Source organism: Chamaea fasciata, unplaced genomic scaffold, assembly GCF_029207755.1.
Source record: "Chamaea fasciata isolate MVZ Bird 193981 ecotype frontalis unplaced genomic scaffold, bChaFas1.0.hap1 SCAF_12, whole genome shotgun sequence".
NCBI lineage: Eukaryota > Metazoa > Chordata > Aves > Passeriformes > Sylviidae > Chamaea > Chamaea fasciata.
In genome coordinates this window covers 19,571,410-19,595,003 of record NW_027094097.1, presented here as the reverse complement: position 1 = coordinate 19,595,003, position 23,594 = coordinate 19,571,410, and the positions used below count along the sequence as shown (strand labels likewise).

General features: G+C 52.5%; 1 protein-coding gene across 1 annotated transcript in view; it reads right to left on the bottom strand.

Annotated features, from left to right (window-relative positions):
• LOC136296085 (hydrocephalus-inducing protein homolog) overlaps positions 1–23,594 on the bottom strand; it is a 72,697-nt gene that overhangs the window by 22,799 nt on the left and 26,304 nt on the right. The window contains exons 15-36 of the mRNA XM_066194908.1: positions 23,232–23,367; positions 22,620–22,784; positions 21,601–21,753; positions 19,528–19,766; positions 17,596–17,854; positions 16,818–16,961; positions 15,356–15,496; positions 14,554–14,870; positions 12,839–13,004; positions 12,257–12,355; positions 11,359–11,568; positions 9,938–10,066; positions 6,736–6,913; positions 6,010–6,230; positions 5,124–5,245; positions 4,037–4,173; positions 3,271–3,392; positions 2,992–3,183; positions 2,443–2,595; positions 1,133–1,372; positions 689–881; positions 69–236 (exon numbers count right to left, since the gene is read on the bottom strand). Of these exons, the coding sequence (XP_066051005.1) occupies positions 69–236; positions 689–881; positions 1,133–1,372; positions 2,443–2,595; positions 2,992–3,183; positions 3,271–3,392; positions 4,037–4,173; positions 5,124–5,245; positions 6,010–6,230; positions 6,736–6,913; positions 9,938–10,066; positions 11,359–11,568; positions 12,257–12,355; positions 12,839–13,004; positions 14,554–14,870; positions 15,356–15,496; positions 16,818–16,961; positions 17,596–17,854; positions 19,528–19,766; positions 21,601–21,753; positions 22,620–22,784; positions 23,232–23,367 (3,884 nt within the window). The remainder of the gene's footprint in view (positions 1–68; positions 237–688; positions 882–1,132; positions 1,373–2,442; positions 2,596–2,991; positions 3,184–3,270; positions 3,393–4,036; positions 4,174–5,123; positions 5,246–6,009; positions 6,231–6,735; positions 6,914–9,937; positions 10,067–11,358; positions 11,569–12,256; positions 12,356–12,838; positions 13,005–14,553; positions 14,871–15,355; positions 15,497–16,817; positions 16,962–17,595; positions 17,855–19,527; positions 19,767–21,600; positions 21,754–22,619; positions 22,785–23,231; positions 23,368–23,594) is intronic.

Genomic DNA, 23,594 nt, shown 5'->3' with positions numbered 1-23,594 from the left:
AAGGTCCACCAGGATGTATTTCTCCTGCTTGCCCCTCTCCCTGCAGCCCAGGGCTGCAGCTCACATACCTGCCAGGGGTGGCCCGTGGACAATGACAACAATCCCTTTGTCCTGCTGTGCTTCACACCTCTCTGAAGACTGGTCAATGCCCAGGTGGCGAATGACAGCTCGAGAGATAGGATTCCCAGTCGCTTTCACCGTGGCCTCAGGATAGAATGGGACAGCCCTGTGATGTGCTGCAGTGAAAAACCAGGGGAAAAGGTCAGCCTCCTGCCTACCTTTGATCCTCATCATCCTCCCAATCTGCTCAGATCCCGGAAAAGGAGACTTGGTGAAAGCAACATGAGCTTGTTCTTTTGTTGCTAGGAAAGTGCAAATATAAAAGAGCCAGTGATATTAGACCTGGTTCTACTGGCTGAAGAACTCATCCAATCCTAGTCTTTGTGAATATCCCGATTATTTCCCCAGTCTATGGCAGGCAGATAGGAGCTTGCTTTGGCTACACTCAGGGTTGGTAGAGGATGCCCCAGTCCTTCACCCAAGAGTTCCTCCACCAAGCTGGGGAACAGGCAGTTTTTAAAAGCATGGGCTTTCCCTGAAGGTGACAGAGTTCAGGGTATATGGGCTGGACTCCCTGCTGCGACCACAGTCAAAACAGACACTGCCAAACCCTCACTGTTTTCCTGACCTGGTTCTGTCTTGCCCATGGCCTCAGCCTCAGCCTCAGCCTCTGCCATGGCCTTGACCTCTTCCTGTTGTGCATTCAGCCTCTTCTGTGCTTCATAGTACTCCAGCAGCTCTGGGGGCAGCGTCTCGCCCACGGCACGGGGAGGCATTAGAAACTTCTTCTGGTACTCAGACCCCACTGCCGTCCGCAGGATCTGTGTGCGCAGGGAAGAGAAACCATCCGCAAGATTCCTTCTCTGGCCTTTCATCACACACGCTCAACAAACCCGTTTTCTGTCTCCTCTCTTCCTCCCAACAACACAAACTATTGAAGTCCTCCCACAGCATGTCAGCAGAGTTGGCTTTCCCTGGGGATTGCCTCCGTCTCCCTGGAACAAGCCTGGGAATGCTGGAGTGCTGTGAAGCTTGGGCAGCATGTACATGGGGACCAGACCTGCCTTCTCACCTTCTCCTCCTCAAGGTACTGCTCATCAAAATCCAGGGAGTAAAACTCAATGGGGAAGTTGCATGGGTTCTTCACCACCACTGTGGCCTGCACTCCATCGCTGTCCACCAGCACCCATCCCATCTCTAGTGCTGGGGGGCTGAACTCCAGCCGTGGCTCCAGACCTTGTCCTGACAGGTGCAGCATTAAGCAATTGCTGCTCTCACAAATTTTAAGCTTCAGCTTATTCTTGTAAGACCTCTGAAAAGAGAAAAGTGAAGAAAACTCATCCATGAAGTCCCAGGTGACGGGACCCCAGATACAACGCTTTCTCCAAGGTCAGGGTGTTACCAGTCCCTCCAAGGTGAATGGAAACCACCAGGTATTTACTGACGCCAGGGACTACAGCGTCTGTAGTAGCCTGGGGCTGAGTAACTGGGAGGAATCCTGGTGTGCACTGTAACTGGGTATTTGGGTATCAGATGGATCTACAATGGACTGTCAGATGTTTTCACCTAGCCATGCAGGAGCGCAGTGCTCATGAGAAGGGCCCTCGGGGTTACAGTGTCCAGACACAGTCCTGGTACTGCTGCATCAGGCAAACGCCAGCTCCGGGAGAGAGGCAAATGAGCTCTCACCGGCTAGAAATAAGGATCATCTTCTCTGCTCAGTGTCTGGCTCTGGTCAAAGCCAGACACAAGATGGTTATGTCTCTTGAGCAATTAAAAGATCCCTGGGACTGCCTGCAGGCACAGAAGCACTTGTGTCCATACCGGTACAGGCCGTCAGTTTCCAAGACCCAGCGGCCACAGGCAAACTACTTTTGGGAACGCTCCATCCTTTAAGTTGAATCCCCAGCTGCATGGGAATGTGCAGGCAGGCCAGAGCCCCAGGGACTGCTGGAAGCACAGCACTACAGGTGACTGTCCTGCTGTGCCCAGGAAGGTGTCTGGTGGCTGTTTTGTCTGTCAGTTCTGCAGCAGGATGAGCCTAGACTGACCATTCCAGGATTATCCTCTGCGAGTGTGCAGCTGCTCTGCACTGAGTGTCGCAGCTGCAAATACAGCCGGGCAAGGGGGAGGCTGAGGGGAGTTGGGCGCATCCCTCCCGTGTGCCGAGAGGCAGCCACAGAGCCCCGATGCTCTCTGTGCAAGCTCCCTGTGGGCATTTCAAAGCACATCTCACGGCAATGCTCTGTGGGGTGAACTGAGCCACGCTGAGTAGCTGAGTACGGGGCCTGCAGAAAGCTCCCTGCCAAGGCAGAGCTCAGAGCACACTCTCGGCACCAGGCCCTCCTTTCGGCCTCCTGGGCTGACACCTGCCAATCTCACCTCCTCCTTCGGTGTAAACCGGATTTTCAAGTCCTGCCAGCTTCCTGCATCAAGGGTTCCTTTGCAGGGCATCACTTCAAAGGGACAGGGCTCATCCTCCAGTGCCTGCTTCTTCTGAGGTAGGGCTGGTGTCCTGCGTTTGCGTTGATTGCTCTGGGCACAGAAACAAATCCTGTCAGGTCTCCTGGGTCTGCGAGGACAGAGCCTCAGTTCCTGCAGTGCTCTGAGACACTGATACGGTGCTGAGAGCACCCACAGCCAAAACAAGCGTGGCCCCCATAGCCTAGAGCTGGAGGGAAAACCTGTAGACAGGGCAGGCAGAGAGGGAACTAGAGTCCTCAGAGGAGGGCGAATGGGTGAAGGTGCTAGAAAAGCAAAGCATCAGCTAATGGAACAGGTCCAGGCAAACCAGCCTTGATCTGACCCTCAGAAGCTTCCTCAAACACGCTGTAGACCCAAGTGCTCAGGCAGCCACAGGAGTAGAAAGGGCAAGAGACACAAAGAAAACCCAACCAAGAAGTTCCGTGTTCAGTGTTGCCCGTGCTTTACCTCCATTACAGGCTGGATGCCAGTAATAAACCAAGTGCAGGGGACATGGAACCAGTTGTAGAGCCGGACTGTCTCAGTCTGGCACTGCCCAACGAGGGTATCCGAGAACTTCAGAGTGTTCTTTGAAAGTCTGAGTGACAGTTCAACGACAGCGGCATGGAGGCGGATGTGAGACGTGGGGCCTTTTTCTACCTGGAGAAGGACAGAGAATTCAGCGGAGGGTGCAGGTGACAGCTGCTGCGGTGCCCAGCCTGCTGCCTGCCCCAAGAGCTGTGGTACCTTGATGGGCAGCAGCACATCCACGTCACCCTGTGGGCGGCAAGCACTTTCAAAGCACACTTCAAATGTCACGGTGTGCCTGGGAGGCAGGTCCTCCATTTGGTCCAGGTCCACACTGAAACCTTGAACAGATGAAAACAAAGCAGTTGAGATACACAAGAAACATGAAATGTGTCACAAGCATGTTTAAGGCCCTACAGGTGTCCTGGCTGAGAGGTCTGGGAAAACGCCCCTGCCGTGCGGTGACCTGGACAAAAACGTAAAAGAGGGCACCGGTGAACAGCCCTCAGACACAGCGAGCCTCCGTGTGATGGAAGCACAGCCTTGCCTCAAGGCCTCTTTTGGAAGCCTCTTTTCATCCACCAGAGGATCTCACAGGCTGTTTCCTCAATAAAGGCTTAACACAAGTGCTGTGACAGTGTGAACTCCAAACAAAGCACTTCCAAAACACAGCAGACCCCACTGGTTCACAAAACAAGCCCACAGAGTGCCCAAAGAAACTTCATGCTGGTGGGAGCCAAGGGCAGAAGATGCTGAGAGGTGACCGGGCTGATGAGCCCATCTGGCCCCTGCACTGAAGCGTTAGGGCAGTCACAGGCAGGCCAGGTCCCTGGGCATGGCTGGCCAGGAGAATTGAGACTCTGAAGCTCCCAGCAGGGCCACTGAGAAGAAAAAGCTCAAAAACCTCCCCAAGTTCAGTGGTTTAAGCTAATCTGTCTGAGACACCTTCTTCAAGCCCACAGGAAGTGTCTCCAGCACTGCTTACCTGTGTCCTGCAGGACAGACACATCCATCCGGAAGGACAAAAGCATCTCCCCAGGGTTGATGATCTCCAGAGTGCGTCTCTCAGTGCAGCCCTTAAATACAGACCCCAGGTCCAGGACATACTCAAGCGGCTCAATGCTGGAAGAAGGAGTAAGGACAGTCCTTAAACCACAGCCTGGCTACAGCTTCAGTGGATGGAAGACACAAATAAAGGGGATAATTCTGTATTCATTGCTGTAAAAACTCAGCTCAAGCATACGAAACCCGAGGCCTGATCACCTGGCAATGACTTTGGGAAATCAGGAGGAGTGCAGGTCCTAGGTTTTATCAGCTACCCATGGTAGCTGAAACTAAAATTAGTTTAAAATGGACACTGGTCGCAGCTCCTCTGCCATGAAAAGCCAGTAGAGGTGAGTACACTGGGCCTCCACTGGTCTCAATGAAACTGCTTAGCCTCGTGTACAGCCTGAGCCTGAAATTGCCTCAGGGCCTAGAAGAAAGATTTGCCCGCACCGGAAATCTTCATTGTTCTGCAACCAGATCACATGATCTGTTCTGCAGAGCATCTTCCTCCTGAATGGAAGCCTCCTGTGCTTGTGCTGCATCATGATGGCGCAAAGGGAACAGACCAAGGAACCTAGATAAGCCCTGCCACCCCACCAGGATTCGAGCCATCTGAGTCTGCATTTTAAAGTGTTTGCTGACATGTGCAGTTCCCTTCTCCGTCTCGTGTGCTCTGTTAGCTGGAACCAAGACATCAGCTGGGAGTTGTCTCTTTTAGAGCTAGTCAGCAGGGACAGAAGTTATGCGGCCTGGAAGGGCTTGAAGGTCTGTGCTGGGTCCCCTCAGCTGCAGGGACAGAACCCCACACCTGTGGGGAGCCGAGCAGTCCAAAGCTCAGCGTGGTGCTGGGGAAGGGAGGACACTCCTCTGCTCAGATGTAGCCTGTCAGCCACCAGGACCAGACCCTTTCTGAAGTCCCCGGCTATTCCCCAGCTGTGCAGACACAAGGAGCTCTCAGGAGAAGGAGACATTGCTGGATGTTCCCCACGGGGCACCTGGAGATGGGGATGGGAATCCTTACTCACTTGATAAGACTCTGGAGCAGCTCCTTGTCAGGAAACCCGCTCTTCGGGAGATGGGATGAGAGCTTTTGCTGCACCTCCAAACCAGCCTTCTCTGCCATCTTTATCTGCGCCTGGGTGTCTGTCTGAGAAAAGGGAAGACAGTGGCTGCTTAGCAAAGGTCCTTCCCAAGGCCCAGCTTGCACCTGAGAAAGGATCCCACCCTGCTGCTGTTGAGAGGGGCTGTGGGGTCCTCCTGTCTGGCTGCTCAGTGTCCGTGACACCTCCTGCTCTTAGCCAGGACCTCATCTCCAGGGAAGTCACTCCCACATCTTTGCCTGCCCAGCCACTGTTGGCAAAGCTGATCTGGCCGGGCAGACAGACAAGCCAGGAACCTTCCAGAGCTCCAGATCCTTGCTTGCCCCCAGCCAGTACCAAGGCAGCTTGGACAAAAGCTGTCTTGAAAGGGAACCGGGAAAGCCTTGGAAGCCTTGTGCCTTGAAAGGCACAGCTTGGAAGCTGGTGCCTCGTGGAGATGAGCACGGCCAGCACAGTCCCAGGGCACAGTCAGGCACCTACTGTACAGGTCTGTAAATCTGACAGGGCTTGGGTTGGGACCAGCAAACTCCCCAGAAATGACCTGCATCTCCTTCAAAGCGCCATCAACTCCATCCCTTGAGCATGGCCTTCAGGATCTCTCCCTGGGGTAGCCAGGAAGCTGGTGCAACACCAGAAGAGACCATGACCAGAGTGGCAGCCCTAGGGGCAATGCTGAGGTGACACATGGCTGTAAAGTGGGCAGGGAGGTCCCAAATGCCATCAGGGCACCAGGAAGCTGCTGTGGGCTGCAAGGGGCTCAGGTGACACAGAGAGGGTGGCATGTGCCAAACTGGGCTGCAGCTGTTCTTACTGTATCGCCAGAGCCAAGCAAGCCGGGCTTCCGGTTCTCAGTCTTCGGATTCCGAGTCTTCGAGGTCTGAGTCTTTGAGGTCGGAGTCACTGGGGGCTGAGACTTCGAGGTCTTAGTCTTCGGGCTCTGAGTCTTCGTCACAACAACTGATTCTTTCCTTTGACTTTGTTGTTGCTGCTGTTTTACATGCCGTTCCAATGGCTCCTCATACTTTTCATTTCCTGAAGGAAGAAAACATCCACAAAGAGAAGTGTGAGCAAAGTGCCAATCCCATTAAAGCTGGGAAGTCCCTGCCTCCCAACACTGGTTCCTTCCAGAAAGAAATCCCTCAAGCCATCTATGGAAAGTGGATGCTGCTGCTCCTCTCTGCATCCTCACCCATCTGCCTCCCCACAGAGGAGCATCTCATCCCCTGCAATGTCACACAAATCCAAGCCTGCCAGAAGCCCTGCCAGCCTCTCCTAGAGCTTTCCCAAGCCTTTCAGTCTAGCCATCACCCTTCAGAACCCTGCCAGATGTGCTGGCAAGCTCTGCAGGATGGTTCCTGGGACAGAGCCCACATGGGATCCTTGCTCAAGACTCATGAAGCAACCAGAGAGCTTGAGTTGCTCTGGGAGTCCTGCAACCCTCCAGGCTTGCTGGAGGTGGGCACGAGCTGCCCCGTGGGCATATGGTACGGAACAAAACCAGAGGGGCCCCTCCTGGAGGCAGACAGGCAGTACCCACCTTTGATGTTCCAGGGCAGGTTCACACTAAACACGGGAAAGGATGCTTCTCCTTTCAGATGGATACTTTCTGGCTCCAGGTCACCCACTTTGAGGTGGTAAGTCCTGCTGAAAGCTCCTGGTAATCCTGGCACGTAAGAAAAATTCAGCTCTTGCGTCTCGCCTGGTGCAATGGAGCCCTGCAGGGACAGAAGAGAGAGGGAATGCATCAGAGTTTGATGGGGAATGGTTCAGGGGACAGACAGGCTGAGAAGACAGGTTCTCATCTAGAAGAAGCCATCAAACCACACCACCATCATGATAAATACATTACAGTGTTGGCTTTTGCAACTGTTAGAGTAAACACTGTATGTTTTATAATGTTGACTTTTGTAAAAGAAGTTTTGCTAAAGTTTAGAGTTCTTTTAATTCAATTCTTTTGTTGTGATACCAATGCTGGTGAAGAATTGTTGTAATATTAACATTTAGCCAATGAAGGAATTGAAGCCTGTTGAATGTGTCAAAAAGTAACAAAGGACCAGGACTAGGACAACCGCATATGCTCCAAAAAGGCCGGACGGAGAAGGAACTCTGTTAAAACGTTGGAATACAAAGAACTGCTTGTAAATACGCATTGGGCTGATGCAATACCCCGGCTATACAAGGGGTGTTGTGTTGACTGGTGTGTGCCTCTGGCTGCAGCTAGTGTGGCTAAGCAGGCAGTGCTGTTCCTTCTGCTTTATTGACTTTGGCCCCTATTGTCTCACACTAAATTTTCTTGAAATTTTAACTGATGAGTGGGCTTTGCTTCTCACACCTCCTACCTTCCTTGTGCCCAAAAGATCGAGCCACCGACCCGGGGGTGCAGTGTGTCCTCCCAAGAGCTCATCTGCCTGCAGCCCCAGCACAGCCTGATGTGATGTGAGCACAGCTCTGCTGCTCATGGGGTTCGCCCTCTGCCAGCAAGAGCCCGCCTCAACAAGAAAAGGCTTTTTTTGCTATGGAAAAGAAGTCCCCGCACTCAGCAGGGCCAGCAGCTCCTCCCATCCCTTGTAGGACAGGCATGAAGAAATGGGAAAGCCAATCGGCTCCCTCTTCCCACTGCAAGGAGGGACAAAGGCAGGAGTGCTGCTTCGGCTCAAAGACACCCAGGCAGGACTGAGAAGCTTGGACAAATGGTGGGATGACGCTGCAAATTTTTCTCATCGCTCCTCCAGCCCCGCTGCTCCCCGGCCCCCTCACTGCCCCACAAAGCCTCTGCACAGCACAAAGCTGCAGGAGGCAGGGACCAGCAGGCCTACTGAAGGGCTATGTAAGTGGTTCTTAGCCCTGGCAGTGGGGAGGCAGGGCAAAGGACAATGTCCTGTGTGATCACACAGCCTGGGTAAGGCGACCCTCAGAAACGCTCCAGTGCCAGCAGCCTGACATCTCAGCCGTTGGGGTCCCCAGAGTGACTGTGAGGTGCGGTGGTGTGGTTTTTATCATGAGTTTTAATGTAAGATAGTTGTTCTTTGTACCCTGGTTCAGTGCCGTTGTATTTTTAGGTCCTTTTTGTTACAAATTGTAAGCTTCTCCCTCAGCCTGCCCCACATACAACCCCTGTTTGGTTCACCTTTCCCGCCTTGGTTACCTGTCCACCATTCGTCGGGAAACCCTCCCACCCTGCCAGTCACCCAGGGCCTGTCCCCCGGGTCCAGAAGCTTCGAAGGGAGATCTCTGGCGACTGGCTGGATTGGAAGCTTTCCCCTCCTTCCTTCGGATCATTGGTATTTAATGTTAATGCTTGTTACGTCAGTAGACACTCCCCAGTTATACCCCACTGGTTGCACGTGGACCCACCCTGAGCTTCCAGCCACTGTATAAAACCCTCTCCCTCCTGAGATTCAGGGTCTCCCTGAAGCACCGGTCGCAGGCTGAGGGCTCCCTCCTTCCTACCAATAAACCCAAGTTGCAGTCAGGCCTCTTGAGAGTCCCGTCTTTCTTCCTCCGCATTCCCAACGTGGCAGGGCAGGTCGGCAGCCAAGATCCCACATTTCTATAGATCGTGTGGAGGCGTGTCGGGGCTAGCCGGCCGTGGGAGGACACGCACCGCCGCAGTGGGGAACCAATTCCAGTTTTATTTGTGCCTCACCGTATGTTATAAATCCATTTTCTGACACGGGGTGAAAAATTACTACAGGGGCTGCAGTCGCGTTGGGAGCCTTAACACACTCCAGGCGTGGAGGAGGTTGCAAGGAGAAGATGCAGGCAGGCCCCGTCTCGGGGGGGCTGCAAGCGACCTCTCCCTTGGGGGAGGGCAGACCGCGAAGCCCGGGGAAACTTTGCCCGTCTGACTAAGTCTTCCCAAAAGGGCTGAATTACGGGAGGAATCTCGGCGCACAAAAGCAGTTAACGCTGCCGGTTTCCCCCCGCCATTTTTGGTTGTGGTCGTGCCGGGAGCACCTGGAGGGCCCGGCTCCCTGCAGAGCCGCTCCTTCCCCGCCTGCCTACCCCGCTGTCGCCGCTTCCCCGCCGGCCACGGCCCCGCAGCGCTCCGCCGTTGCCCCGCGGGAGCAGCCGCCGCGCCGGCCGTGCCCAGCCGCAGCTGCGGAGCCCGGACGCCGCAGCCCGCGGGACCGCCGCGCCTGCCGCGGGCGCGGAGCGCGCCCAGCCCGCCGCGGCAGCACGCTCGGGGCGCTGGCCGCACACGGGCTCCTGCTCCAGCCGCCGAGCAGGACGCCGACACAGCGCCCCAGGCTTCCAGCGGTACCGCTCTGTCCCTGGCTTCTGTTACTCCCTCTGTTTCCCATTGTCTCTCTCTGCTCTCTTTTCTGTCCCCTTCTGGTCGGGGCCGTACCCTTTCTTTACCAATTTCCAGATGTAATATTTGCTGCGTTTGTGCCTTATTTTCGCCCGAGAAATCTATCAAAAAGAATTCTCCTCTGCTCCCCTTACAGCGGGACGGGACAGTGACCAACACACTTGTGCCTTCCGCCGGTGTCTGCCGTGAGACAGCAGAGCCACCCGCCAGCCAAGGCCGTGGGGGAGTCTATCAGGACAGCACTTGTCTGACCTTCTCTGCCCCCAGCAGAAATCGCTCACACCCTTCTCTCTCTCATGGCTGGGTTTGGGGTATTCCCCTCTGACTTTTTTGTCCCTTTCCCCCCCCGCCCCCTCTTTTTTCCCTTTAACGCTCTCCTGGGCCACCCGACACAGGGCTGGGGTGAGTCACTTGTGCTACTTACTGCGGTGGGCTTGACCAGAAACACACCAGGCAGATCCTGGTCTGCAGTGCTAGGGTTTAGCACCCAGCTGAATTCCATATTGCAGGTGTTCTCCAGGGTGACCGTGGCGTGATGAATTTCATTAAACATCTGGAGAGAAAGCACAGGAGCAGGAAGTTACAGACCCAGGCCTGCGGCTGGGAATTTCCTTCCTCTCTCCCGGGGTTGAAAGCAGACCTGGGAGCAGGGACCAGGGAGGAGATACGGGCCCTTGGGAAGCTGGGCAAGCCCCAGGCACAGGGCACCTGCACAGGACCAGGGAGCTCTGGCAGCACACAGACATGTGGTGACGACCACGTGAGGGCCAGTAATAAATGAACCAGGGGACACAGGCCCTCTGTGCTCTCAGGGGCCACCAGCTGCCAGGAGAAACAAAGGAGGTGGCACTGAGGTGCGTGAGATGAATCCAAGAGTTAGGAGGTTAAAGAAAGGAAGTTGTTGGTTCTTGCGTGTTGTTGTTTGGATTGTTTGGATTTGTTCAGGTCGTGTTGTTGGGTGTTGCTGTGAGCTGGGAGAGGGGCAGGGTTGAAGACCTGACTAAAAGGCAGTAGGATGAGAGGGGAGGGGACAGAAGAGTTGGCGGTCAGAGAGAATGGAAGTTCCCGAGTACCATCCAATGGGAAGGAGGACAGGGACCACCCTGGCCGGGTAAAAAAGGGATAAAAGAAGCCGTTTTGGTGAAAGGGGTGTGTGTGCTGGGCTCCCGGCTCTCGGGGAGGGAGACACACCCGGCTCAGCTGAATTGTTACTAATGAACAGTTTTCTTTTGCTTCGATGACTTTGTCCCCATTGAATTGTATCTAAAAGCCAGTGCATTTCTAAGACAGGCATTCCAGAAGAAAAGGCACCTGCACGCAAGTATTGGCAAGCAACAAACATGCAACAAGGAAGTCACACAGGGCAACACAGACAGGGCCAGCAGCTGAAAATATCTGTGGGCTTTCAACTGAAAGAGAGTGAAGTGGGGATTCTTCTGGGACAGTCTCTGCAACTGTAGTGACTGGAAGCCCAAATTCTTCCCCTGATTATTGTGTGGGTTAAGCAAGAGCTTTATACAAGAGCATCTCCTTGGAGGTCAGGCTTTGGGAATGGATCAGCAGAGGGATGTCTCAGGGACATGTCCCTCAGAGCATCCCCACTGGGACCCTGCCTGCCCCAGGAGGCAGTGTTTCTCAGGGTACCTTTCTCAACATTTTGGGGAGGCTTGGAGATGACCATTTGAAGCCAGCTTGGATGCCAGATTTGTCCCTCAAAGGTTGTACTTCCAAGCCGCAGGCCAACAAAGGGGCTGGGAAGGGGAGGGAGGCCTGGACTGAGGCGGGCAGGAACCCGCTGGCCGTGGTTGCAGGGCAGGGAGCTGTGCCAGGGAACATGTGGGGTACCTGTAAGCCGCAGTCAATCTCCCGGGAGCTCAGCAAGTAGCTGACACGTGAGGCCTCCCCGGTCAGCTTCACCTTGTAGGTGGGGCCTCCCTCCACGTGGCACAGCGCCGTGACACGAGCGATGGTGTCGAGAAGGCCAAAGAAGGTGAAGGAGGCCTGCTGTGTCTCTCCTGGCTGCAGCACACCCGACACCGGCAGGATACTGAAAACCTGGATGGAGGACAGGAGAGATTGAGGTGTTGAGCATGGAAATGGATGCAGAAGAGCTTCTTGGAGCAAAGTGCAGCTGTAGCCAGAGGGGGCTGTTCCTCAAATACAGCCAGAATCATCCTAATCTCATCTTGTATCCATGCCAGTGACCAGTGGAGGGACCATGGGGAAAATCTTCTCCCATACTCGCAGATCAATGCATTAATTAATACACTACATTAAAGTGAACTGGGATGTGTCCTGGCAGTAGAAATTCTCTCTGATGCACAACTTGCCCTTAAAAAGCATTTCTTACTGCTTTTAGAAAAGGAGGCGACTCAGAGCCAGAGCTCTTGGAGCTCAGGGAAGGATTCCAGCCCAGCTCATCTGACTCCTGAGGCTTTCCCCGCCCCGCTCTGATTTCTATGCTGCTTTCTCAACGTGCTCCAGCAAAAATTTCCTAAGGACCACCTGATGAGGTCCAAGGGGAGCAATGCCTTCCATCGGTGCTGCACAGCGTCCTTGGGCAGCCCTACAACATGTCCTGCACAGCCTCTCTAACAACCAGTTGCTTCAGCAGCACTTTGCGATGGGTCCGGAGGGATGTGAGGCCCCGCTGTGGGCAATGCTGAGGGCCACCAGTGGGACTGGGAGCTACAGCCCTGCTTGCCACACTGGAAAAGTGGGAGTGAGACAGATTCCTTCTTACCTTCTCAGTTTCGAGGGGAGTGTACCCTAAGTCCATGAAAAAGGTGACTCCCTCCAACCCTGGTGGGACGTAATACTTCTCCCAAGTACGTGGTGGCACCTGAAAAACAAGCCATTTTCTATGCTAGGAAGAAGAGACAGCCACTTTGCAAAGTCTCATTTTGTAAGACAGCTTCAGAGCCACCACTGCGATACCAGCTCTTGGGTGAAGAGAGAGATCTGGAAAGAGGTCGTCTGGCTGGGTCGGGAAGAGGGTACATGGAGATCAGGACTCATCACAGCTTGCTCTGGGAAGGAAGCTGGAGGTCTTATCATCATGATGCAGACAAAAGCCTCATCTTACATTGTGAAGAAAACAAGGCAAAAAACCCACACTCAACACAGCATCTGAGCAGGTTTCTCCAAGGAGAACTCTCCTGTTTCTCCCTCCCACACACCCCATGTCCAGCCACCGGCCCTGCTGCCCAGCCCGCTCTCAGGGCACAGGACAGCAGGGCGGCAAAAAGGGAGGTCAGCACGAGCAGGACTTGTTGGTGGCAAGCTAGGGAGGTAACGCAAGCAGTAGGTGTACAAGAAAATCTACCTCTGCTCCTGAAGATTGGCCAAGATCCCGTGATTCTTCCAGGGCTGTGGCTGGCTCCTCCACTTTTCTAATCTTGAAGCGTCTCCACTGAGTTGCCGGCTTATCCAAACGGAATGACACCATCGTCGGTGGTTTGGGTTGGAATTTAGGTGGGCAAAGCTCATGTCTGGAAAAGAACATAACTATGAACAGGGACCTGCAGTGGGAGGAAAGGACACCTGCACCAGTAGCTCCTGCTCAGGATGCAGCCCCTGGGTGGGTGCTGGTGCGTTGAACTGAGAAATGGTTTGATCCAGCCCTTCCCAATCCAGGCTGGAGCAGGTCCCATCTAAAGGTGGCCCAGGGCTGACACTGAGGTAGCAGTGGTGCAGGCAGCTGCAACTGCTCGCAGTGAGGAACTACAGAGGACACGGATTCACACCTCGTGGGGATGCAAAAAAACACAGTGGGAGAGGAAAAGACAGGGAAGGCAAGAAAAAGGGGAGATTTGAGGCACCAAGGGGCAGACGCAGCCAGTGATGAGCCGGCACAGCCCCCCCAGCGCCCAACGCCAGAAACTCTGCGGCTTTACCAGGTATTTATCAGGAATGTTGCCCTGAGAGTGTTGGGGAGGTTGGCTGACATTTTCCAGCACTCCCAGGTGACTCAGGTCACATTCCCCATTTTAAATTGAAGCAGGTGCTCAGGGTAACTCTGCTTGTGTTTCTAATGCCACGTGAGGGACAAAGTTGTGCCGTGCCTGCCTGTCACCCTGCTGAGATACAAGTGCTTCCCACACAGTCAAACACAACCTGGATGCTCCATTCCCAGACAGGCATTCAGTGCCTGCTCCCCAAAGAAAAACTGTCTTTAGCTTTGTAGCTTGTTATCTGAGGCTGGGTTTCATTTCTGCATGAGGCGCTCTCTCACCATAACCCCCAAGAGATCCCTAATCATCTGTTCCACTCTCTTTAGTTTTAATGAATGGTTTGAGGCAACTTCACAGGACCATGGTGCCCAGACAACATTTTTCACTCTAAAGCAGTGGAGCGAGAGGCAGGGATAGGAGATGATGTGATGAACAAGTCCTGCTGTCAAGCAGTACAGAACCTATAAGGGACATGTTGCAGTGGGGAAAAGTCAAAGTGAGTAACAAGTGTCACAAAAAGAGGGTCGTGAGGAATCCAAGGTGTCCACTGAAAGCTGACCCCTGAGAAAGAATTTGTCCTGGCACTAAAGGAGTTGTCTCAGAAAAGAAGGAAAGGGAAGGTAACAAGAGGTTCAGCATCAGCCCAGTTGCTAAGTAGCTCTTTCTCTGGTGTTGGGACTTTCTGGGCGTCCTCCAGCACAGCGCAAGGGAGGAAGGCAAGGAGCAGAGAGCAGCTCCTGCAGAGAGGACCCATCCCAAAGCAAGGGGGCCAAAAGGGCCTCCAGCAGCACTGTGGCAGCTGGGACTAGGAGCCCTTCAGCAGGGTGGACAGTGCCTCAGGCCACGGAGGTCTGAGAAAGCAGCCTTTGTCCCAGCTTTCCTTCCCAGGGGAAACCACAAGGAGCACCAAATTGGTGGCAAAGCTATTCCCTGAGCATCCAGCCTGACCGCAGCCGGTCAGTGTTATTTGCACAAGGACAAGGCAGAAGCAGTTTGTCAGCTCCTAGGCAAACAGCTTTGTTCTTTGCAAAGTACTAACAGGACACCAGGAAGAAGAGCTTCAAGGACAGGGCAAAGGTGCACATACCTCAACTTCTTCACATGGTCGCCCATCTGGAATGACCAGTGGTACTTGACGGGAAGTGGGCTGCAGTTGGTCATCTCCAGAGAACGCTCCTGTTTCGTGCCAGCCACGATGCAGCCAAATTCCAGGGTGCTGGGCTGGATTTGGAGATTTGGGAAGTGGGCTTCCCCGCAAAGGGTGATACGCTCCACATAAGGATGGCCCCTGACCATTTCTATCTTCAGGATCTTCATTGTTTTCCAGCTATTAAAATCCCGTCCATAAGCTGGGTCAAATGCGATGTAGAGGTGACAGGTCTGCCCAACGTCCACTGTCACAGGCTGCAAGCAGATGAACAGTAATTAGTCACCTGTGGGATGACATCCCAAGGTCTGACAGCATGAACCAGTAAATGCTCCAAGTGTGACACCAGCATGGGCTTCTCAGTTCATCGTTCATTTCTTTACAGCAAGGGTCTGACTGCGGGCACCACACTCGAGTCCAGGATTCCCTCAGGCTCACGTTTCTGTGCTCAGCAGCAATACAAGGGGTGGCTGCTGGAGAGCTGGGATGCTTTCCAGGAGACACCTTCACGGCATGGCTTGCCCAGACCTAGTTGCCTGCTCCCTTCTCCTTGTGCCTGAGAGCCAGGGTGGATCTGCTCAACTCAGATAAGTTTTTCCTTCAGCAGCTCTGCTGATGCAGTTCAGACCATCCCACTGCTGACACTACAGATTAAACTTCTTGACTTAAGGACGTCCCAACAGAAGTGCAGCACCGCATCCCTCCTCTTCAAACCCCACTGCAGGAGTCCGGGGCTGCTCACCTGGCCATGTGGGAGTGGCTGCTGGTCCTCACTGCAGACCTGAAACGGCTGCTCCAAGTAGAGCATAAGGTCGAGTGGCAGCCGGCAGGTGTTCTTTATAGCCAAAGGCTGGTACTGCAGAGTCAGGACATCACTGGGTTTCTACACAAACAGGAGACAAGGAAAAACAACCTCAGCTAGTCACAGACCTGCTTCTGCTGCATCTCGCAGTTTTCAGTCCCAGAAGTGCACACATTTCTATTTACCCTTTTTATTTGTTTCTACACTTCCAGGAGATTTTTCTTTACAGCAGATGCTTTTCATGTTTAGAAACCACAGCACCCTCTGGGGGACAGGGAAACACTCCCAGGTACAGATGAGGAAATGGGGCCCTGAGAGGAGGCAGCTGCTTGAACAAGATCTAAAGCAGAAAGTGATTCCAGACCATTTGTCTCCAGTTTTGTCTCTCTATTGCACAGAGCAGCACTAGATGATCTTCACTCACATACAGCCATTTCTTACAACCTGACTGGCTCATAAAGCAGCTTGTCTGCAGGATGCGTCCTGCAGTCCCTGCTACAGGGACAAGGTGTCTGTGGTCTCAAAGCTATGATCAGCCTAGGCTCTTCCTTCCTTGTCTGCATTCTGCTGGGCTTCCTGCATGGTTTAGCGAAACCAGGGAGTTTGGGAAACTAGTTCTGCATGTACTGGTATCAAATAGGTGCCATAGTATGCAATAAATCAGTTTGCGTGTGTGGCGTCAAGCAGAACCCAGGCAGAATCAGGGAGAGCTGAAAAGCTTCTAATTACATCGGAACTGCCTGTTCCAGGGATTCTGTACTTGAGTGGAAACCTGGGAACCAGAGGAGAGGCCTGAAACTACAGAAAGCAACTCATGAAACATCTTCTCTTTTTCAGACAACTTACTGAGAGGGAAGCATGATGCTGGAGTTGGGATCCCGAGACTAAAGGGCACCTGCTCTGCCTCAGTGTTATCATCACTGCAGCTGCAGGGTGTCTGGGGGTGCTTTGAAGCAGGTGAGGCTTAGGGAAATGCACAGAGCTATACCATATAGCTATACCATACAGCATTCATGCCAACAGCAGAGAAGGCAAAGAGACACAGGAGATGCTGGGTTTTTCCTTGTCAGCCTGAGGAATTCACAGGAATCTCCATTTTTTCCCTGCTTTCCTACAGCATCGGTGTACAGACATCACCGTGCCCTGAAGGATCCTCAGAAACCTCCCTTTACCGTGAGCAGAGAAACTGGCATTTCTCTGGAGGTGGCCACGATCCTCCTTGGCAGTGCAGCTGTAACTGCAGTTTTACTTTGGGGACGTTAAATACCAGTCTCATCTCTAAAAGCATCTCCCCTCACTTTACAAAGTGCCTCAGGAAGGGTAAAGAGGGGCTTTTACACAAGCACACCCCGCCCTCAGCCATGCTGTTCAATGCCAGGATGCAATCCAGACACTTACTTACCTTCTCCACCCGGAAAGAGAATTGTCTGGCTGATATATTTATAGTGGGATCAATAAACTCGCAGGTAATGGTTGCTTCTATTATCTTCTTCATCGAGCCGCCTGTCCCAATGACAGCTTCGCAGATGGCGTAATTCTGCACCACCTGCATGCAAGAGTCACTTGTCACCAGTGGGTGGTGGCAGGGCATCCAGCAAATGCCCAGCATTGGCTCAGCACCCACCACCCACCACGCGCCCTATTCCTGCCACAGAGTTATGGTCACTGCCCGCTTTTCTTCCAGTGATGCAGCTTATTTATTTTGCACTCAACTGTCTGTAGCACTGCACCCCACTAAGCACAAAAGGCACTTGTGAGAAACTCCCCCCCTTCATATGGCTTTTGGTTTACTCTGTGCTTACCCCAGAAAAACCACTTGGCACTTGTTTAATTCACTTTCTTTTTGGGCTCCTAGTCTAAGTGTTACTAACTTATTTCTCTGTCCTTCTTTGCTGACTAAGCATGCAACGCTGTCTGCCCCAAAAGAGCAGTATTTCCTTCTACCCCTACTTCGGGATCAGCACTAGGTTTTGGTGGCTGTGGAATCACAATAAAGCTGTAGCTGGTCTGATGGTGACCAGCAAGGAAAGTAAGTGGTGCTGCCACAGAAACGTGTGGTCTTAAACCAGTTTCTTGAAGGCCCCTGCTCATTTCCCCAGGCAAATGTCAAGGGACGGTGGAACGAGCCCAGGGGAGGGGATCTGATGCTTCCCCAGCTCGGCCCGTGGTGGGGACCTCACCTGCGCCTTGCGGGAGAAGCCTCGCAGCATCATGTCCACAGACTCTCCTGGCTTCAGGTCCATTGACAGCGGCTCCAGCCGAAACGCGGGGGCCGTACGTTTGGGCCTCTGGGAATCACGTTTGGCCGTGGGGCTACTGTGGGCTGAGGTGCTCTGGCCCTCCTTCCCACCTGGCCTGTTACATTCCACCTTCCAGAAGAGCTGATGGAAGTGGTGGCCCCCATTTGTTAGTCTGAACTGACGAGCACAGGGAAGGAGGCTAGAAGAGAAACCAGAATGGAAAATAGTATGGGAGTAGCTGTTGTCCTGGTCATCAGATTGCTCCCACGGAGGATTCTGAGCTGTGAATAGCTTGGAGACCGTCTTCATTTCCAGCTCTTAATGTGGACCGGGAACAGTGTCTGATAAGCTGCCCTCCTGATGTCGTTATTGCAAAGAGGAATATGATTCTCATGGTAATGTAGCATTTTCCAGGCCAGGCTAACAGGATCTGGTGTTTTCCGCCAAAATGTGTGTTCTGGGGTGATTCGTACTGTTACTGTATTTTGTATTAATCTGCACCCAAAACTGTTACTGAATCATTGAGATCCTGCACCTGAGGCCCTTGTGTGCGGGGGTATGATTGCAGGCATTTTTAAAAGCCAGCGCGAAGGAAGTTTCTGGACGATCCCAGCAAGCTGCTAAAAATCATCTGTCTGCTCTAGGAGAGGAAACCAGGGGAGCAGGGGCTCTCTCATTCATAGAAGCTTTGGTTTTGCACCGGTGGTCATTTGTAGAAACTTCATTTCGCAATCAGAAACTGTTTTGAAGTGAACTTTGCAAACTCCGCTGGCAATGGGAAAATGAGCAAGGTCCTGTGTAGAAGTGTACCTCACCTGGTAGGGTTTGCAGCCCCACAGTGGCAAGGAGGCTTCCATTTAAGGGAAGGATTTGGGTTTCATTCTTTGTTTCACTTATGAGGTAAAACCCAGAGATTTTGATACCGTTTTTGGCCTTGTGCCAGGACGGAGACACCTGTTGGATCTTTGAGACTGTGCCTCAAGCCCTGTTCCTGTTTCTATTGGGCAGGATGCCAAGAATCCGGCCTTGATTGTTACAAACTTAAGAGAATAGAGGAAGATCCTCAGGGCATTTTTGGGGTGTTGTAGCAAGTGCAAAGGTCCTCCTTGCACTTGGCATAGCTTCTTCTCTTTTTTTTGGCACGGTTTTTTATTTTCACCTTAATGAAAACATTTTTGCTTTTCAAACACCTCTGATCATGCTGCCTCGCTAATATTTTAGGCCATCCTGAGGCTGCCGGTCAAACCCAGAGGTGATGCACCTGAGAGGGCACCCTAACATTCTGGCCTCCCGCACAAGCATCAGTCCTGGGCAGGCAGGGCAGCAGCAGAGCCCACGAGCAGCGTGAGGAAGCGTTGGCAGCGGCACTGCAGGCCCCACACAAACCAGCAAGTTTCCATCTGCCTCTGGAACTGCTCTGCGGGCTCCTGCCTTCCCAGGGGGGTCGTCACCCTCCCGTCTCTTTGTTCCCAGGGCCCCTGCTTGCCTGGCAGGTGCCATTTTGGAAGGGAAGGGTGCGATGCCATCTTCCCTTGGTCCCGCAGCCACACGGAGGGCCCGCCTCATCCAGGCGCCATTTCGGGAACCTTTTGTTCTGGGGGAGCCTGCGAGATCATTACTTGACCAAGTGAGGACATAGATGTGTTAGAACTGAAGGCAATTCAGTGGCAATTGAGCAACTGGTTTCTCTTTCAGTGGTTTTTGAGGGTACCTAGCAACGCTCAACTGGCCATCACGTGTCTCTAAAGGTATCTCTGCCTTCAGGGAAGGAGTCAGGGTCTTTGAACACTGAAGAAGATCGTGCCTGAAGGACTACAGCAAAACTGCTCCTTGTTGAGACAGAAGGAGAGGTGGGAGTGGGAGATCTCCTACCTGAATTGGTATCCCAAGTTGAGCTCCGGGGCAAATGGTTTGTCTATGACAATTGTGGTGCCAGTGCCAAAAGCCAGGAGGGTGGAGGTGGTCCAAAGTCTGTTCCCAATGAACAGCTGGAGAGCATCAGCAAAAACCCCAGTGTCATCCAGGGTTGCTGTGACAGTCACAGGAACCTCACCCCTGGCGGGGATCACTCCTTCCCTGGGTTCAATAACATAGCAGTGAGGTTTATAAGCCTGTAAGACAAGCATAACATGCATTTAGGATGGAAACCATACACCCTGGTCTCTTATGGGGTGTAAGAAAAGGAGAAGACTAAAGAGGGGAGGATAAAAATCCTAAAGGCCTAATTTCCCTAAATTTAAGCTGCAGTACTGGGGAACAGCAGAGCTTACACAACCTGTATTTTCCCCTCCTTTAACAGACTCTCACCTAATTAACCCAGTTTTGCCCAACCCAAGGGACGCTTATCCTCAGGAGAGTGTTCCTTCCCCAGTCCTTCTCTGGAGTGTGTGCCAAGGAAAGCTGCTTTCTCTCTCCTGGCTTCTCACAAAGGCTCAGGGCCAGAGGAAGTCATGACGGCTCAAATCCCACTCCAGAAACCACACAGCTGGAGGACACTGCTGAGAGCCTGAAGAATATCTCTGAAAAACCAGTTGAGCAAAACCCCAACACCAAACTATCCTTTCCTAAGAGGCCCTCAATGCTTTTCAACGTCCCCTAAAGGACCGAGGCCCTCACTTCCCACTGATCATCCGCTGTAGAGAGGTGCCCCAGGGCCTTCTGCTTTGGAAAAGTCACCTCTAAATGGTTATGGCAGAGCAGGAAAGAAGGAAGCAGAGGGAAAACTGGATGACACGTGCTCAGTGGGCATGGCCCACTCTTCCTAAGAACTCGTGTCCTCTGGTTTCTCATGGGCTTCACAGATTGGCCAAGAGAGCTGGAAGCTGCCCAAAGGAGGGAGGAAAGGCCCCGCACCAGCACAGCTGTACAGACACAGCTCTGCAGGTCCAGCCCTGGAACGAGCACGTGAAGCCCATCCTTTACACACCAGGCCCACCCAGACAAGGTGCATTGCTCCCTGAAGAGGTGGAAGGCAGAATTTCATTGTGTAGTTAGAGAAAGCTGTCCTGGAAAAATCCCTCACTTTAAGGTTACATCTATCCCCCAAACTGCAGGAAAAGCAGCAAGAGGAAAATTCATGCCCCTCCTCCTTGGCTCAGGAGGCTGTGGCTGGACCTTCCCACATGGCCTGATGCTTTATCCACAGACACAAACAAGTCCACAGGATCAGGTTTTAACCAGTTCCAAGTTCAACACACCCAGCATGGAGAAGAGCAAACCTCAAGCCCCTCAGAGATCTCCCCCTCCAGCAGACATCCCACCCAGCCCCAGGCCCAGCCTACAAGCCCTTCCTGGCTGCAGCAGCCCTGCTCTCCCTGCCAGGGGAGCAGCCCCAGCTCCTCTGCCCTATGCAGCCTGCACATATTAAACAGCCATTCTCTGCAGCCGGTCCCCAAAGATGCTCTTCAAAGGCACAGAGACCACAGGCTGGGGGGGTGCACAACCCCCACACATGTCTTTGTGTGGACAGCCCAACTGGCCTGACCCACAGCAGGTGTGAAAATTGCCTCCCCACCAGCAGTCTGAGGACAGACCTCACACCCTCTTCTCTACCATGAACAGCAGTTTGGCACAAAGCAAATGTAGATGGCACAGGGAAAGCACAGGGAAACCCATGCTCTCCGAGGAGCAAAGGACCACAGGTTTCTCTTGATCTCAGAGCTCAAAAACCGTGACACACACAGCTAAAGACCTTCCATAAAATTATGGGAGAACTTGTCAACACAATCCAGACGAATTTCTGCTCCAACATCTCTGCACCTGATTTCACTGAGGAGTGCCCCAGCTAAAACCACTCCAGAGCCAGGTTCCTTTTGCCTCACCCAGATGGAATCTTGGAGTATCTCGCTTCCTCTCACACAGGCCGATGCATATAAAAACCAAGTCATGGCTGCTTGTAAGGTCAACCAGTCAATTTCCCTGGAAAACAGCCCCACAGATACTTACAATCTCTAGCCTGAAGTCTAAATCGATGAGACCTTCGTTGAAGAGGCCAAAAGCTTGTGAATTAGGCCTTAGCACTGGGATCCTGCCGAACTCTATCAGCCTTGGACTTATGTAGACTGCTGACGGCCGTCCAAAGCTCTGTAGTTCTGTTCTCTGTTACAGAAAGCAGGCAAGAAAGATTAAAAAAAAAAAAAAATCAAACCCGAACAGGGAAACCTAAAAAGGCTTAAACAGCTCAACCCAGCTCAAGTTATTTCTTTAGGGACAGCTACCATTTTCCAGCTGAAATCCTGGGATTTTGGGGGGAAAAAAAACCAAACTTATGTATTCACCTCCAAATTGAAAAGGATTAAGTAAAGAGAAACTTTCAAACTACAAATTATTGGTCCAAAGGTAGAAGCTTTGCAAGAAATCTCTAGTTAAGATCAGGCTGACAGTTAAACAACTGGTTATTCTGGTGGGGAGAAACCCTTCTCTTTAGGTAAGCAGCCTGATAGTTGAAAGCAAGTGTTTAGTCAAACTTCAGGCTCCCTGGCACAGCCTGCACTGCCTGTCCTCCCTGTTGACTGGTTTACATGCAGTGCCACAATGGCCCAGGTTCAGATGTTTGGTGCCATCCAGGGAATTTGGCATCACCATTTCCATGTTTGAATGTAGTTTAAATCCTTGCAACTACTCTTCAAATGCCAGCTTTCCTTTCTTCTACAGAAAGCTCAAGGTTCCCAGAAATCTTCTGACATCCTCTTTTGTGCTGAGAGGTAACATTTTAAAAAAGGTGTTTCCAAAGTTAATAGCATTTTAAAGAGTAATTAAAATGATCCTCAATTCCAGCTTAGATGAACTACCTTCTGGGTCAGACACTGACATTGCCACCTATAAGGCACGAGCTGTTTATGCCACCAGTCCCTGCTGTCCTTCTCCACAGCAGCCTGTGCCTCTTTTCCCCGGAAGAATCCCCGCACACTGTGCACCCTGCCAGGACCAGTTGCACAAAGGCACACACCTCCCCTTGCACTCACCAGTGGGTTTCTTGCGTCCCCAAACACGCCGATACAAACATCGGTGCAATGCTTGCCCAATGTTTGGATTTCAGCCATAACTGGAATCTCTGCAGTGCTCCGAGGCTGGACAATCCCACAGGGTCTGGGGCTGGAGTAGAGCACAGGAGAGTCCTCCTCGGGTTCCTAGAAGGGACAGAATCAAATCCAGCTTCAGAGGGACCTCTGAAGAAACTTTAAACTCCTCAACATCCATCCCAACAGCAACTTACACACATTTTTAAAAATCCCCAGGACAAAGGTAAAAGGCACAAACAAGGTGCAAGAATTGTAGGCTTAGCATTCTCAGGGGGTTCTGCAAGGAGGCTGCCAGCACAGGCACTGGTGTCTGTGGATGCAGCAGCTTTTCACAACCCTCAAAGATCTCCCACAAGAAAACACCCTGAAGACTAGAACGTAAGCTCTTTCCTCAAGAGATTAAACTGCATCCTAAAGTTTACATTCAGGTAGGATCCTGTTCTCAGCAGATCTTTAAGACTGAATAGAAACCACCAAGGTCTCATCCCAACCCTTTTCCCCCCTAATAATCTCCACAGTAATATTTGACAGGAGGAGGTGGATGCGATGCCAAACCTGGGGAATAAGCCCGTAGCAGCCAGGAAGGTGGGTGTTATTCCAAATGAAGAACTTCCTCTCGAATGGCACCTTCAGGTCGCACTCATGGAATCCGCGGTTTTGGGGGTACACTTGCAGCTCAGGAACGAAACATCTGGGCAAAGAGATGACCCCAAGGGAATCAGAGATACTGAGAGAATGGAGAACATTTACCCCCAAAGACTGTGAAATGGAGCACAACACATTTGTCACTGTCAAATACACATTTAACAGCCCTATGGTGAAAAATTGCCTGCAAAGTCTTCCCACTCAAACGTCTTGTTGAGGAGGGGCAAAACCTGAGAGGCAGCACCCAGAGGCTGCCAAGTGCCCCAGGCAGAG